Below are 16,953 nucleotides of genomic sequence, written 5' to 3'. Positions count from 1 at the left end.
CATAACTTATAAGGCCCAATGAAGGAAAATGGATCGACACGTAACGGGGTCTTTGTTGCTATGATTTTAAAATGTAGGAATAAAATTGGTCACGAGGAAGGTTTTAATCAGAAGAAGTGAAGATACAAGAGGCGCATGGAATGCCAGATGCGAAATATGAAAAAGATAGACCAGTTTAATGTTTTGTCATGAAATTAGGACTGAACTATATGTAGACATAAGATCCAAAGGAAGGATACCATTTGGATATCCTACAAAACCTGGCTTTGAAATATGTATGAACGATAAGAATTTATACCAGCTTCCATTCGTCCAATAGGGTAAAGATAATCATAAGCTTAAAACGATCACAACAAATTTAGGCTTACAATAGCAATTAAGGAAACAATTATTCATAGAGAAAGAGGCTCGTATGCTTTAGCTTTAGGGGAGGAACAACTACAACAGGTTTATAGTTTCACCTCTACAACTATTCTTGATATAATAATATCACGTCAATGTCCCTTTCACAATTCGAGAGTATAAACTCCAAAGTGGAGGGAAATGATTCCTTAGAGAGAGAGAGAGAGAGAGAGAGTCAAGTGAAGTCGATGAAGGGGAGTGGGAAAGAGTCGAGTATTATAGCAACATTGAGGTTCCGATAGTCAATGCATACCCAATGCCTTCCATGTCTTCTTTGGAATAGTCACAAATTGGACAAAGCTATATCGATCATATCACCATATATTGCGAAATTGGAAAATTTTCACACACGCAAGTCACGAAGATGAATCATGATGAGTAGAAAAGGCACTTTTCGAGAATTAGAGAGGTTTAGTCGCTAGTTGGCCAATTCGAAAGGCACAAGAGCATTTTCGTCCGGACGGATGGGCGTGCAGAGGCTTAATCATTCATTTTATCAAGCCTCCGAAACACCCGTCTAATCCTTCAAGTGAGGGGGCTTATGGAATCCATTTTAATCACGTGATTAGCAACCCATCTAATCCTTCAAGTGAGGGGGCTTATGGAATCCATTTTAATCACGTGATTAGAAGCCCATCTAATCCTTCAAGTGAGGGGCTTATGGAATCCATTTTAATCACGCGATTAGCAGCCCGTCTAATCCTTCAAGTCACGTGCTTATGGCATTTAATCACATGATTAGGTGGGGAGAGAGAGAGAGAGAGAGTAGCCCTTCACTTATCATGTATCTAGAAAAAGAAGCTAAAAATCATATACATACATATTCGATCCAACTCAAAAAGAAAACGTAAAGCGGACTCCTCCGATAGACTCTCTCTCTCTCTCTCTCTCTCTCTCTCTCTCTCTCTCTACTGTTTCTGTGTGTGTGTGTGGTGCTTCCTTTGTACTTGGATCTGTGGCGGGCGGGGAGCCATCGCCATCGCCATCGCCATCGCCATGCTTCGCTTCCTCCTCGCTGCCACCGTCCAAATCTGGTCGTGGTTTCAAGCCTACGACAACCTCCAACGCCTCGCGCTTCTGCTTCTCTACTTCCAGGTGCATTCTCTCTCCGATCTTTGCCTCTCACTGCTGCATGTGCAAAGCTTGTACTAAATGTAATGTAAATCGCTTCGATCCTCCCCCCTTTCTCTCATGAATTGGTGTTGAAACTACGTTCTTCAAACATGATTTCTTCTTCTTCTTCTTCCGTGCATCATTTCTCCCCCAAATGCTTTGTAATTCTGGTTATCTACTTTCTTGTATGATCCCTCTCTTTCTTTTTGGCATTCTTTTTTATCTAGTCTCTCAGGCCAAGGTTTTCAATATAATAGAAATCTTTTTTGTCTGAAAAATGTTGTGAAAAAACTGTAAATCTTTTCCTCTCTCGTCTCTCTTTTCTCCTTCTTCCAGTTATCATATACATCGTAAATCTTTTTTTTTTTAAAGAAATCACTCAGTGTCCAAGGTGACTGATGAAGTTTGTTTTCGTTGTTGCATGCTTGAAAAATTTGCTTCCTTGTTTTCTTCCTCTCACTGATACATGCACAGATTTTACACTAATTTACATGGTCTAAATCTATTCATAAAGAATCCGTTTTGTTATAGAAATGTATTGCAACGTTCTTTTCACATTGTTTTTTATTTGTCACATTTCTCCATTGTAATTTTCTTCTACTTGCAATCTGTTGCAATTCTGATTTTCTAAATTTTGTTATGCTCCCTATGTTTTTGATTTTCTAAATTTTCTCTGTATGTTTCTCACTCACACAACATGCATGTACATTGTGTAAATCTGGTCTGTCGAAGAAGTTTATTGAAACATCTAATATTTTCATCACTTTCTCCATGCCTTGACTTATTTGATCCATCATTTATTTTCCAATTTGCCATCTTTCTCCGTTTATAAATTAGATGAAAAACTGTTAGGAGAGTTTGTCTAGTGCAGCATTTGTCCAGAACTGCCAGGAGATCAAATATTTTAAAAATATATTTTTTTGCTCAGTTTTTTCGTATATACCAATGCGCCGTTTACTATCTTTCCAGTTTCCAAATCACTTTCTAATTGCAAGCTATTAATACTTTGCTTCTTTATGTAAAAAAAGGTTGGATGCTCCTTAATCGGATCATTGGGAGTGTCCTACACAGGAGCCTTAGTGGCTAACTTGGCAATATCACTTTTTGCCCTTGTTGCGATAGAGAGTGGGAGCCAAGTGCTAGGTCGGAGCTATGGAGTTTTGCTTGTTTGTGCACTTCTACTAGACATTGCGTGGTTTATCCTTTTTTCAGTTGAGATACGGTATAATTTATCGTTCCACACATGACCATTAGCATACTATCACACATCATGCATTTAATGCTAGGATAATTCTGTTTTCTATTCAGAAGAATTACATAGTAATTGAATATGCTATGCATTTCATATTGCAAATGATCATATTTTTTACCAAGGAGTGGAATCCAGTAGATACATATTACAGCATTTATTACTTGGGCCTTCGGTAGAGATAAAGGGACCTCCCATTGAGTGAATTCAGATGATTTTTTTTGCACGATGATCTATATGTTTCTTTTAGTTAGAGGCTGATATAAACGAAAAAGGTGATTATATTTGTTGGTGGATGTAGCATCTAGGTTCATTAAAGAGTCATTAACACAATTCCTTTCCATATCATATAAAAAGAGGATACAAAAGATTTTAGGTGTCTCTATCGATGGATGGACTAGATGGAGGATTATCTGATTTTTTCTAATGTAGCATTTATTTGGTATTGTTTGCGAAACTTATTTTGCTGAGTCAATTCTGAGGGAATGTTTGTTTTGCATATATCAGAAAAATTCAACTCGATGCAGACCTAGGAAAGCTTACAATCTTCTCTCTTCAGCTGACCCTTTCAATGCAAATAACTGGTTTCATTGCTCGATTCGTTTCTTCTTTCATATGGCTTAAAATGTATAGATTGGGTATAGATCAAGGGGACATATATCAACCTGTTGATGTTGAGGCTCGAGCATGGTCATTTGGAAATTTTAGTCCATCAAACTTGCGATGGTCATCTGGAAATTTCAGTCCTTCGAACTCACGAGGTTCATTTGGGAATTTCAGTCCTTCAAACTTGCGTCAAGCTCGCCAATCTTCACTTAGTGATGAAGTTTTGGGTGGATCCATATACAACCCAACCTATTACTCTTCTCTTTTTTATGTTCACGATGAAATTCATTCTTCTAAAGAGGTTAGTATTTTGCAAGGATGTTATTTATCACAATATTTTTGTACAAAGTGTCAATTGATAAGGAAGTGTCTCCAGAAGAGCTGTCAATGCAATTTTAGTTATTTATGCTTCAAAAACAGAAGTGCCTGTTTATTGCAATGTTTGTTGTTTGGGATTGATAGGAACTTTAAATCATGTGATGTATGGATCTACCTTTACTTCAGAGTCTGATTGGATCTATTGATCAGTGAGATAACCTATCTGGTGCCATATCAGAATCCACCATACAGAAGCTTTGTGGTTAGCCATGCCATGGTGATTGATATAATGGCTTGATTTGTAGTTTCTCATTTGACAATGTCATAGTTTAGCCTGATTCATGTGTGCAACAATTGAAGATGTCACAGTCAAGGAATTTTCAACTATGTATTCTTCTGTTCGTGGGTTATACGATGTCAATCATGTTTGAAGGTCAAAATCCATAGAAGAGAATTTAAAATGAATTGCTATAAAAAATATTGGTATTAAGGGGTGTTTTTTATTAATTGATTTTTATAAAAGGGTCTCTAAAATACTAAAAAGCATAGGTATAAGGGGTTTAAACAAAATGCCGTAAACACACGTACTATTGTCTCTTTATATATGGTGGAGGCTCCAAGGTTTATCCCCTGTAGTCTTTGGTCATGCTTCAAAAGTTGAAGGAAATGGTGCTTGAATTTAGAAAGCACCACTGTCATGCACATGTACCTTTTTCTTGACGTTACCCATTTATCACTACGCATGAGGTGGATTTTCAATTGGTAGAGGCCCTGATCAAAATGAGGACTCCTTTTTTTCTTGTTCAAGTTTAACAGCAGGTAGGTTTCTGTATCATCCACCGCGGTTCCCCACATTCTACTGCTTCATCTTTTGTTTTGAATGCTGATCATGAAACTCCTTAAACAGCAAGTCCAGAATTTGAAGTGAAATTCTTGATTTTCCTGTTAGATGTCATATTTCACCAGTTTAGCTAATCCCTCCCATCAGTCCATATCTGGACTCGTATTAGCTAGTTGCTCTGGTAGCCTGATTCATGTGTGCAACAATTGAAGGTGTCACAGTCAAGGATTTTTCAACTATGTATTCTTGTGTTCGTGGGTTATACGATATGTCAATCATGTATGATGGCAAAATCCATAGAAGAGAATTTAAAATGAATTGTTATAAAAAATATTGGTATTAAGGGGTATTTTTTGTTAATTGATTTTTATAAAAGGGTCTCCAAAATACTAAAAAGCATAGGTATAAGGGGTTTAAACAAGATGCCGCAAACACACGTACTATTGTCTCTTTATATATGGTGGAGGCTCCAAGGTTCATCCCTTGTAGTCTTTGGTCATGTTTCAAAAGTTGAAGGAAATGGTGCTTGAATTTAGAAAGCACCACAATCATGCACATGTACCTTTTTCTTGACGTTACCCATTTGTCACTACTTGTGAGGTGGATTTTCAGTTGGTAGAGGCCCTGATCAAAATGATGACTCCTTTTTTTCTTGTTAAAGTTTAACAGCAGGTAGGTTTTTGTATCATCCAACCGCGGTTCCCCACATTCTACTGCTTCATCTTTTGTTTTGAATACTGATCATGAAACTCCTTAAACAGCAAGTCCAGAATTTGAAGTGAAATTCTTGATTTTCCTGTTAGATGTCATATTTCACCAGTTTAGCTAATCCCTCCCATCAGTCCATATCTGGACTCGTATTAGCTAGTTGCTTTGGTGGTACATCTATTCTTTGGGCTACGTGAACCAAAATAGCCGATGCTGTTTCTATTAATAAAAATGCTTTCTCCAGGGGCTTTTGTCTTGTATGCTAGGTTGTTGGCCATTTAAGATATTGATAAGATGCATGCGTAATTTATGTCGGCAGCCACTACACGAAGCCGCACTGGGCGAGGGCGACAACAGAGACACCGGTCCAGATCGGTGATGTGCACGAGCTGGTGGTGGCGCTAATTGACCACAGATCGGAGATCAACCTGATGTCAATGGAATTTTACGAGAAGGGTAGGTGGTTGGTCAACACAAAGCATGGATGGAAGATATGAGCGGCGACCTGTGCCACGGAAGAACTTCATGGGGCGTGCCCGAATGGGAGGGTGAAGGTTGGGGAGGAAATTGATCAGCATTTCTTCATGCAGGAGTCGTCCTCCTGCATGGTCATATGAAATGTCAAGAGAGTTTAATTGAAAATATGTTTAAAGGTATGGTCATATGAAATTTTGTCCCTCTGAAAATGGAGGTTGTACCATAACTGGCATCGGTGGCCAGGAGAAAAGGTAGGTCGAAAGGCGCTTGAAGGCATGCAGAGCCTTCGGCCCCGAGCACGAGATCAGTGGCGCCGTGGAGGCGGTCTCATTTGACGACACCATCGGGGAGATCGAGAAGGTGGTCTCAAGAGATCTAAGTGAAGACCGGACGATTCTGGTCAATTTGGTCGAAATGTACAAGGTCATTGCGGAGTTCGGACAGATGATCGAGGCGGACCGGACCGCTCGGGTGGGTACTAAGTACAAGAATGTGGACCGGAAGGTGAGGCCAGTCGCAACACCCTTACTGGAGGACAACTAGGAACACATGAGAGGGGTCACGACCGACCCGAGTTTACGAGATCTGACTGGCATAGGGTACCAGTTCACCGATGAGACACTGTGGAAGTTGCAAATCGGGGGGGTGGCTTCTTACTGCCAGCGGAGGAGGACCAGTTTCGGAGGATGCTCGAAAGGCACGGGAAGCCCTTTGCATTCTCGCTGGGAGAGATCGGGTGCGTCGACCTAACGATCGTGGAACTGATGGTGATCTTCACGGTACTGCATGTACTATGGAACCTCAAACCGATTCCGGTGCCGAGATCTCACATCCCGAAGCTGATGGAGCTACTCAAGGAGAAAATGGATATGGGGATCCTCGAGCCGTTGAGCGCCCCTTACTCAAATCGGTGGTTCACGGTGCCGAAGAAGAACAACACATTGTGCTTGATTCAAGACCTGCAATCGGTCAACAAAGTGACCATTCGAAATGCAGGGGTCGGGCTGACCATTGGCGAGTTCGTAGAGGCCTTCACCGGAAGGTCGATCTACTCGGTCGGCGACTTGTATTCTAGGTACGGCCAATTCCAACTAGCCGTAGAAAGCAGGGTAATCATGACGATGCGGACCCCTCTCGGCTTAGTTTGGATGTGTACCTTGCCGCAAGGAGGTACCAATTCGGTGGGGCACATGGTGAATGCTATGAACAAAGTGCTGAGGGATTGCATCCCGGACATCACCATGCCATTCCTGGATGACATTCTGATAAATGGATGTCCGGAGGACGTGAAGGACGAGTCGGTCGGAGGGGATGGATGTCGGAAGTTCGTGTTGGACCACATCTCTGACTGCGAGAAGATATTGCAGAGATCGAAGGTGCACGGCTCACCTTCTCTGGAGAGAAATCGGCATTCGGATAGTTAGAGATCCTGGTGGTCGGTCACTTGTGCGGACCATACGGCCGGAAACCGTCTCCGGCAAAGATTGAGGCCATCGCAGCCATGAAGGAGTGCCGGACGACCACCGAAGTTAAATTAAACATATTTTCAATGAAACTTTCTTGGCATTTCATATGACCATACCTTTAATATAATTATCTCAAGCACTTTTGACACAGATGGGCTTTAAACTTTTTATTGCAATAACAAACATCCAAATATGCACGAGAGGAAGGTATCAGTGAAGAGAGAGTAGCTACAGACAAGATTGCAGGCAAGCAAAGAACATGCCAATATCTGGGAAATAGTTTCCTCATTCACCAAAAATCTGATTCAAAATTTAGACTTGCTCTTTGGAAATGCCCCTCTAGTCTCCTAGATGTTTCTTGCATTTTCTCTTAATTTCCTATTATATCATGCATGTAAAAGAAACTCAACCTTGGACTGATCACTAAAGAAAAAATTCCTGAAACTGCATTGCATTGTTCTTTGCATTGGCTTTATTCTTCTTCCTTTTCTTCTGGTCCTCTTTAACGTTATTTGTCTTATTATTATAAGAGTAAAACCAAGCAAGTTGACAATTTCTGGAAAGTATATAATAAACCACTGCAATGATGAGGTGTATTTCATTTGCTAAATATTTATGCAAGAGTTCAGAAGTCTTGGTGCCTGATCAATCATCATATAGCTAAAACTAGTCATCTTCCTTTTCTTCTGGTCCTCTTTGACTTTATCTCTCTTATTCTTATGAGAGTAAAACCAACCAAGTTGACAATTTCTGCAAAATATATAAACCACTGCAATGGTGAGGCTTATTTCATTTGCTATTTATGCGAGAGTTCAGAAGTCTTGGTGCCTGACCAATCATCATATGTCTAAAGGTAGTGTGTGATTACTTATGGAAGCTTATAGGTAGTAATATGAAAAGATGTTATTAGTGCAGAACCAATCGATGTGTAGGTGAAGCTAGTGTTTATTGTTTATGAAAGCTGATTTGTGATACTAATCTATGCGGAAACTTGATTTTCATATGTTATTCTTTTAGATGGATGGAGCAATGGAGAAAGGGTCCAGTCCAGATTGTAATTGTCTTTGTGATGAAGTCACATGAGAACTTTAGGTGGTAAGTGCAATGTTGAAACTTGGTTTCTTTTAAGCGAGAATATTTGTGTAATTTTCAAATCTGATAAAGGATGCATCTTATGGATATGCCTAGCTTCACTAAGGTCTTGTAACGTAACAGAATAATGTGGTGTGACAAACCAATTATGTGGTCACTTCACAAAACTGTTAAAGATCGTATCTTATGGATATCCATAGCCTCAAAGCAAAGCTTGTATTTGGCAAACTAACACAATATCTCAGAATTTTACTTATTAAGCCAAGATGATCTAAAGAATTGTATAAACAACTAAGTGCACTATCTGTCGCGCATGGATTAAGAGGTTGAACAAGAAACAAGATTGATGGATAACCACAGGTTTCATATGGATAATCTAGCTGAAACTCAAGACTGCATGGATCAAGGCTAGTCGCAATAAGGTTTTCCAGAAGAGAATGATCTAAGGTTATGTTTGGTCCTGGTTTATGTGTAAATGAATCTACCTCCTAAAGCTTTATGAACCATTTTAATCACAAAATTCACAATCGTGTTAGTGAAAATATATATTTTTTGTCAATTTATAGTCACATAACCAAACACATTGCAAAAGTCTGATATTTCAAGCTTGTATGAAATGCCATACTCAGTTGGTACTTTATGTTTTCAGGACTTTCTGGGAGTTTTCTCCATTCAAATGCCTGCTGAATTGTTTATCAGGCACATACAGATGGGCATATATATAGCGGATTGTTGCAAGGACAGGAGCAAGAAGTGAAGCATAGGCCATCTCTTCATGGGGTGATACGAGTATCAGTATGGAGCTTTGCATCTAAGCTTAATTGTGTTCTTCACGAATAGTCCAAAATGCAGGAATGGAAGTATTGGAAATATCTTCGTGGAAGAATTGCATCTGAGCTTAATTCTTGTGTTACTTGGAAGGTGTTTATACTCCACACATTAGCGATTTAATTTTTTCCTCTTATACAAATGTTTATATCGAAAAGCAGCATTCCCTTAAAATCTATTGTATTCTGGTTATAAAATGCATGCAAGAGAGTCTCCTCTATATGCCACTGTTACATCACATAACTTCACTCTTCATACATATAAAATGAAGTCCATTCCTGGTTTACCACATTGTTAATGGGTACTGATTGTCTCAGATTGTCATTTCAACTTTTGAGCTTAACCTCTAAAACAAAAAGGGACAAAATTTGCCAGTTTTATTCTCCCAGATGTTTCGGGAATTTTCTGAATACAAGAAGCAGAAATGTATACACCCAAAAAGCTGAGAATATTTGAAAATTTCCAAAAGGTCATTTACCCATACAAGCACACTTTCAAAAGAACAAAAGTGGCCTTTGTATACCTCAATACTACTTCCTTGATGAATAATTTCTTTTCTTCCCTCCCTGCCCCTCAAACAATGTTAATGATATATATATATATATATATATATATTGAGCCTGTTGTTTCTAAAGGTTGTTTCAGATTGTTGTTTGTTGAGCTCTCCATTTGTTTTTTCCATTTGCTGGTTTCCTGTGCTTGTGCTCACGCAACAATAATTTGCCTTTATGATAATGCTCCATTTTTGTCTACACTTTCCGACTCATCATTAATGCTTATATATATGTATTTCTAACTGAATTTCCAAAATGATTACTTGGTGGGGTACTGGGGTTAATTTATGCCTCTGTTGATGTTGAGAATGTGATTTTGTATAGAAAAAATGGGTTAACACATAATAGTCAGGACAATAGCTACTCTAAACATTATAAAAGTGTTCCTTGAAAAAACAAAACAGAATGTTGTGCAATCAAAATCATGTTCACCACCAAATTCACCCATTGTTTGTATATTAAAGTTTTGAAGGAAATAGTTGAGGAATGGGAGTGAGTGGTCACAAAATGGTGGGATCATATTTGTGATGGCTAGAATGTCATGTTGAAGAGTTGGAGGGATACAACTAAGCATGAACCAAGGGTTAGGAGCTCATGTTGTTAAGAGACCTTTACTGAACTCTAATATGTAGGTGTTTCTTGATATTCCATCTGTTTCCTTGCTAGAAGTATGATCCTCAAATGGCCATTATCTTCAATTTTTACTTGAAACCAACTTCATGTGAATGTATGATGTGAGGGGTTCTAAAGCAAATCTCATTTAGACAACCACCTTGACATAGTGTATAGCGAACATAATGCAAAAACACAATTAACATAGATATGTACGTGCTTCTCCCTATCTGAAATGTGAAAGGGCAGAAATCAGAATTTGTGAGAAATGAGTGCCACGCATCCTTTTGATGAATGAAGATTGATAAGGAGTTTGCATTTGGGGAATGCAGATTGATAAAGAGTTGGCATTTGGGTTTAACAAAAGCAAAGGCCGAATTAATAATAGTTTGAATTTTCTGCTGATTTTGCCCAACAAAAAAGTAACAAAATCTGAGAGAGAGAGAGAGAGAGAGACAGAGAGAACGGCATTAATGGCTTTAGCATTATCGTCACCACCATCATCATTTTCTCTGTGTGCGCTAGGTCACAGACCCCACATCAGGAGCTTCAGCCATAGCTTCCTCGGAAGAAATTTATTGGCGGGTCGTTGCGACGGTGTTCGTCGTCGGATATCACATTCAGCTACTAGAGCAACCCCACCTCAGCGCTTCCATGTATGTGCACAAGCTGCATTCTCGGAGCTCGCTCCCGTTTCTGCAGCTTTCTATGGAACCCTACTGCTAGGAGGAGGTCTCTTTGCTTGTAAGTAATCCTTCCATGCCCTTGTTATGTCTGCTATATGCGTTAGAGATAGACAGTGAGACGGGTACGACAATGATTGTGACCTCTTATCGTCCTGGAGAGGCACATGACCTGTGGAACTTTTAGTTGTTTTACTAGAGTCTTCTGTATTGAGAGAGATGGGGGGTCTACCTTGAGTGTGTGTGTGAGAGAGAGATATACATATATAGATAGATGGTGACACCAGATGCGTGTAGCTCAATTGGTAAGGTTGTCCGGCGGAGACCAGAAGTTCATGGGGTTCAACCCCCCTATACTCCAAGATGGCATCTAGTAGATTATGATAGAGAGGGAGGAAGAGGCTAGATATGTTGAAAACTTCAGGGAGATTGTCACGGGAATATTCTTTGCTTTTTTCATATACTTGTAAACTCTTTGCATGGCTAGCACCTCTAATAGCATGACAAATAAGGATGTTGACGATTGAACTTTCAGTTGTCTACATAAGAACAATATTTGAATTTTCTCTGTTTCATTCCATCCACTAAGTCAGACAGTGCCACTACCGAGCATTGAATAACATCAATCTCACTTCCCATCTTCAAGTATCACTTCAATACTATTCCAACCCACTTGTAGTCTTGAATCATCACAAACATTTCACCTATTTTCTGATGGGACATTAATATCAAGATATTTGAAGCTTTGGTTCTCACTTCTATGTAAAATTGGGGTAGTGTCTTGATTGTGTTGCCTTTATCGTCATCATTTTTGTTTTTTCCACATAAAAAACAGCGTGCCTGCAGATTTGACAGAATGTTTTCAATACGTGAAGCAAGTATTGCATCTTATTTAAAGTAAATGAAAATAACAAAACATCATCAGACTTCTTCTTTTGCAGCCTTGTTTACTATTTCTTGTACTTTATCATGCTTGGACCAAAGAGTGTGGGAGAGAGTGGACACCTTTGCTTGACTCCCATGTTGCTCAAGCAGTATTTTGAGAAACCACTAGCCATTTTAGTTAGCATCTAACGTTCTCATACAATTGTGCACCAATTTCTCTACATTCTAATAGCATTGTGATGTTTACCATTCTTTTCCAAAGCTCACTCATTGGTACAATGTCAAAGGCATTCTTGAAGTTCACAAAAGAACAGTATAACATTTTCCCTTGAAGTCCACTTTCTTCCATAATTTTCTCAGTGTTTCCAAATGATCGACAATGGAATGTTTTTTGTCAAATATTTTCTTGACCAAATGTGTGTTTGTGGTGATGATCAACCCATGGGCTAATCTTCAGTTCCATGATAGTGCTATATAACTTGGCAATAACTGAGCTAACCACATGATAATTTGAGAGTTGGATACCAAGTTTTTCTCTCATCCTTTACGAATTGGTTTATCCAATTTATGAGTCAATCTTCTGGAAAATCAGTTTGCTTGACAACTTGATCCAATTCATGATAGCATGATCCATGATGGTTGCCATCCATTGCAAGTTTGTGGTCTTATCTATTTTAAGAGCTCACTTGTTATTAAAGTTGCATCGGCTGCTTTACCATTAGACATCTGTCTGCCCTTGTATTACCATTTTCAATAAACACACAATATGGTAATACTCAATATGGTGTTTCCATACTCAATATCACAGGCCTTATGCATAATGCATATAAAGCATATGTACATACTGTTCTGTCTCTTCGTCAGTGAATTCCAATTATATCTTCCTTTTCACCCTTGAGTTGTTTCCATGCTAACTTTGGTTGGAGTTTAAATTTTTCTTCCTTTCTTGCACTTGATAATATTTTCTCTTCTTTCTCCTCACTATTCTTCGATATTGATGCAATGTTAGGACATTTTAATATTTATCTTTTCTAAGCTTGAACATTTGAGAGGAGCCTTGCATTCTTCTCCTAACCAAGCATTACATAGGAAACTAAGCATATGAATCCATCAATACATGCACTGAAATATTGATATCCTACCTTGAGAATGTGTTCCTTTAACTGCTTCCAATTTGTTTTCACATCTTTACTGAGGGAGAGGTTCATGACATGCCTCTCAACCTCATTTGCATATAGATTAGCTTCTCGATAGCAACGTTGCGTAATGCACCTCTTTTCTGTTTGTGCTGTAAATACTTGGTTAATGTGTGAGTTTCTGGTTGTAATGTGCAAATATAAGGGCTTGTGGTCTGAGTCCAATGATAATGAGCTAATTCTGAATGTATTCTCCATGGATACTAATTCTTGCTCCTTTGGCTGCAATCTTCTGTTACAAAGAAATTAGTACCTTCTAGGTACACCTTGCTACTTTCCAAAATGATGGAAAGAAATTTGTACCTTTTAGGTGCACCTTGTTACCATCCAAAATGATAGAAAGAAATTGGTACCTTTTAAGTACACCTTTTTGTTATCCAAAACGATAACTCTTTTACTATCATCTAAGATTATGCAAACAATGGCTGGACATGATTCTCCTTTTAGCCTCTTTTGACCAACTCTATGTGCTCCATATACCATGACATCACGCATAGCAATGTAATCCTCAAAGAATTTTGTGATTTTTTTAGCAAAGCAAGAGTGCATTCTTTGATTTCTCTTCTTGCATCCCTCTAATAAAAACATTTTGCTTCCTTTTCTCTCTTTCATATAGCTTTATGCCATCTAATTTATCCTTTGAAGTGGATTTTGGTGCACTTACATCATTGAGATTTTCATTTGGTGTCTTCTTAATGGGAACATTTGTGTGCATCAAGGCTAGATTTCATTTCAACATTTGCTTTGATTAGTGATTCTTTCTTGGTTTCTTAGATTGTCACTTTGGTGTCTAGTTTGGGCATCTGAGCATCGTGGATTTACACTACTATTTTCTTCATAGAAAGTAACTCTTTCAAATATTTAATCTCCATTGCTTAATTTTGCAGTGTTATCATATATTTTATTGTGAATCTATTGTATGTTGAAGATTCCCTCTCATTATGAGCATGTGCTTGATTTTGAGGGAGGGAGGGAGGGATGTATTAACGTTTATCAGAGGCCAACATCAGGTTAATTGAGGCTAGTATTTGGGCTAGAGCTGCACATCCTCAAGTGAGTTGGTTCTTGGCAGCTTGGGTTGTAAAGGAGTGCCCTTTTGTGATTGTAAAGTGTGACTCCTAGATATACATAGGAATTCACTACTTAACGTGCCCACCTGATAGGGAGAATACAGCTTGTTGGTGAGTCAGTGCAGATGTTTGGAAGATCATGGCCTTATGTCTTTGGTAGGTGTACTGTAAGCCTTTTTTTGATGGAAAACCATTTAGGATGATGTTGTAGACTTGTATGAGATTCAGAGATCAAGATTATGTTATCAGCATAAAGAAGAATGTGAATAGGTGTACCTAGTATGTTGATTCCCTTGCCACCTCCTTGCATGATGTAGTCGGTTACCTAGTATCTAGATTCTGAAGAGGTAGGGGGGAGTGAGCATCCTGGCTTCACACAAACGGTGCTTGTGATTACCTCTAAAAGTCCCCTTCGACACCTAACCTTCCCAAGACTTCTCATAAGTGTGGAGTATAGTAGAGAGCTGGGCTCTGAGGGCATTGAGGGTGGTGGTTGGGTCTTGTAGGAGTGAGTTTAGTGATCAGGGAGAAGGTAGTTACGATGAGGTAGAGAGAGAAAGAAAAGAAAGAAAGATATATTAACGTCTTCTAAGGCCAAAATTGGCCCATGAGAGAGAGAGAGAGAGAGAGAGAGAGAGAGAGAGAGAGAGAGAGAGAGAGAGAGAAGTTATACAATAAGTGTAGCCTTACATAGCAATAGAAAAGTTGTCGTAGATGAGGAAAATCACTCTTTGCAATGTGAGCAATGTAAGTAAATAAGTCTTTGTGAGTATACAGAGAAAGAAATGTAGTAATATGGTTGTAGAAGTGAGGTGATTTTGTTTTCCGGATGTCACAATTGTAGATTCAAGAAGCTCAAGTAAAGGCTCATTGCTTGGAGGGCTCGCTGGAGGTGCGATGATGGGTCTGGTAAGAACTTGACAGAAACATATTCAGCAATGCTGTTGATAACATAAACACTCATTCCCGAAAAGAATATTCTCATGTCTACATGCATTCTAAATAGCATTAGGGAAGGAAAAGGAAAACAATTATTACATGATACTCTTTACAAATAGACAGAAGAGTGCCTTTTGACTCTACTAGAGGTCATAATCAGCCTATGAGATAAAAAACACATGCATGTCTGTGTTTAGAGTAAAAAATAAATGATAAATATATCTTGTTGCAGGTGTATATTCTAGCTAGCTCTCCAGATACAAAGAATCTTGGTGAAGCCATTGGGTTTGGTACTGGACTTCTTTTTGCTGCTGTGTTTGGTTAGTCCGTTTTGCTTCACTCATTCTCAAAGAAATTTCTGTCTGAAAAGATTTAGCCTCATAACTAACGGTTCATGTTTATTTTCTGTGCACAGGTATACGTCTTGCTGCCACGAAAAAGCTGGTTCCAGCAGCACCATTGTTATTACTAAGCATTGCAGCTACTGCTGTCTTTTATGGAGCATACTTCGAGACCACGCCCTGATAGATTGGATGCAAAATTTGTCTGAGTTTTTATGCCACAATTTTAATGATTTGAGGTCAAGTATTATTATTTAGGACAGATAATGTGCCAAACAGTCAGAATCTTGATAAGTGAGTTACCAATAAAATGTTGTGATCTAGATTAACCTTTATAATATCATTGTTTCAGATGAGCCATGCACATGGGGGATGTCTCACTTAAGAATGGGCCCTTGTGTGTGTATGTGTGGCTGTCCCAACCAGAAGCTAGGAGAAATCATTGATCATTTTATGTTTTACCCCTTCACATCTTGTACAGTCAGGCCAGGCATGTACAGTTTTTTGCAGTGGCAGAAGGTTATTCGAGCATGTCTGTATTTAGTTGGGACCTTCTTGATGCCTCTATCATCATTGTCTGCTGTTATTGCCTGTGTCAATTAGGCTGGCCTTGTTGCCTACAGCATTAAACAATCTGTGACCAAGCTGCTTGAATGTTAGCTTTTGTTCCTTTCCTGCACTATCATTTTGAATCTTGTTAGCTCTAGTAGTACCTTCATTACGTGGTTATCATTATGAGTCGCTTCATTACGTGGCAGGGCTAATTTATTCTGAAGATTTTGGAAGTTGTATGAGCTTTAGTTGGTTCCTTCTGAAGTCTGATAGCATTTATAATTAGTGGAAGGCATTGAGGACTAATTTATCCGTTGGAATTTGATATTTGGGAAGCATATATGAACTTTAATTGGGACCTTCTTGATCTGTTTATCATTGTTGCCATTGCCTGTGTCCAGCAGGTTGGCATCGTTGTTTGCAATATGTGCAAGATGAAACAATATATATAGACCATTTTTGGTATTAAGAATAAAACAAATATTTATGGAAGGTGACACTACCTACCCCCGCAAGATTGGACATTGAAAAATAAATAATTCAAGAGCTTTCATTGTTATCATAAATTACAGCCGTTTGCTGTATTTGGTTTTATTTGTAAACATAGTAAGCATTAGAATAGTTACTGAAAAATAAAGATCAACAATATAAAATACTGGCCATCATATTTACTGAAATGCTATGTTTGTGAGCAAAACATGGGAAGCATTTCAATATTCACAGAAAATCCATGAAACTTTAGATTTACAATTTTAGTACGAAATAATACATAGAGATTGGACAATCTGATGTGCATATTGAATACGTGCATAGATTCAGCTAGGACATACGTTTCCAGGATTCTTCATACAAAATAGATAATTATTGCATCTAAAAACTGCAATCTAGATGTAATCAAAGTAGATTCAAATATCCACATGAAAATCATGGGACTTTGGATTTGCAACTTTCATCAAACTAACCCATTTAGATTTAATTATTACTCTTAGATATGATTCATCCATGAGCCTCTCTTGTAATA

At 38.5% G+C, this 16,953-nt stretch overlaps 2 protein-coding genes across 2 annotated transcripts; both read left to right on the top strand.

Moving 5' to 3' along the window:
- The first annotated feature begins 1,357 nt into the window (after positions 1–1,357).
- LOC147852922 (uncharacterized) lies at positions 1,358–9,391 on the top strand. The gene is made up of 5 exons (XM_087332934.1): positions 1,358–1,497; positions 2,544–2,737; positions 3,272–3,671; positions 8,198–8,275; positions 8,922–9,391. Exons 1-4 carry the CDS (start codon positions 1,399–1,401, stop codon positions 8,261–8,263), a joined length of 759 nt encoding a protein of 252 aa, XP_087189060.1. The 5' UTR covers positions 1,358–1,398; the 3' UTR covers positions 8,264–8,275; positions 8,922–9,391.
- A 1,297-nt stretch (positions 9,392–10,688) lies between these two features.
- Positions 10,689–15,709, top strand: LOC147852921 (Transmembrane proteins 14C). Its single transcript, XM_087332795.1, has 4 exons — positions 10,689–11,010; positions 14,945–15,009; positions 15,272–15,359; positions 15,455–15,709. The coding sequence occupies exons 1-4, from the start codon at positions 10,740–10,742 to the stop codon at positions 15,562–15,564; spliced, it is 534 nt and encodes a 177-aa protein (XP_087188921.1). The 5' UTR covers positions 10,689–10,739; the 3' UTR covers positions 15,565–15,709.
- Positions 15,710–16,953: the final 1,244 nt, after the last annotated feature.

This window comes from Azolla caroliniana, unplaced genomic scaffold (assembly GCF_043228905.1).
Source record: "Azolla caroliniana isolate FFs.n. ecotype wild unplaced genomic scaffold, voAzoCaro1.0.p SCAF_17, whole genome shotgun sequence".
NCBI lineage: Eukaryota > Viridiplantae > Streptophyta > Polypodiopsida > Salviniales > Salviniaceae > Azolla > Azolla caroliniana.
This window is presented reverse-complemented; position numbering and strand designations above follow the sequence as displayed.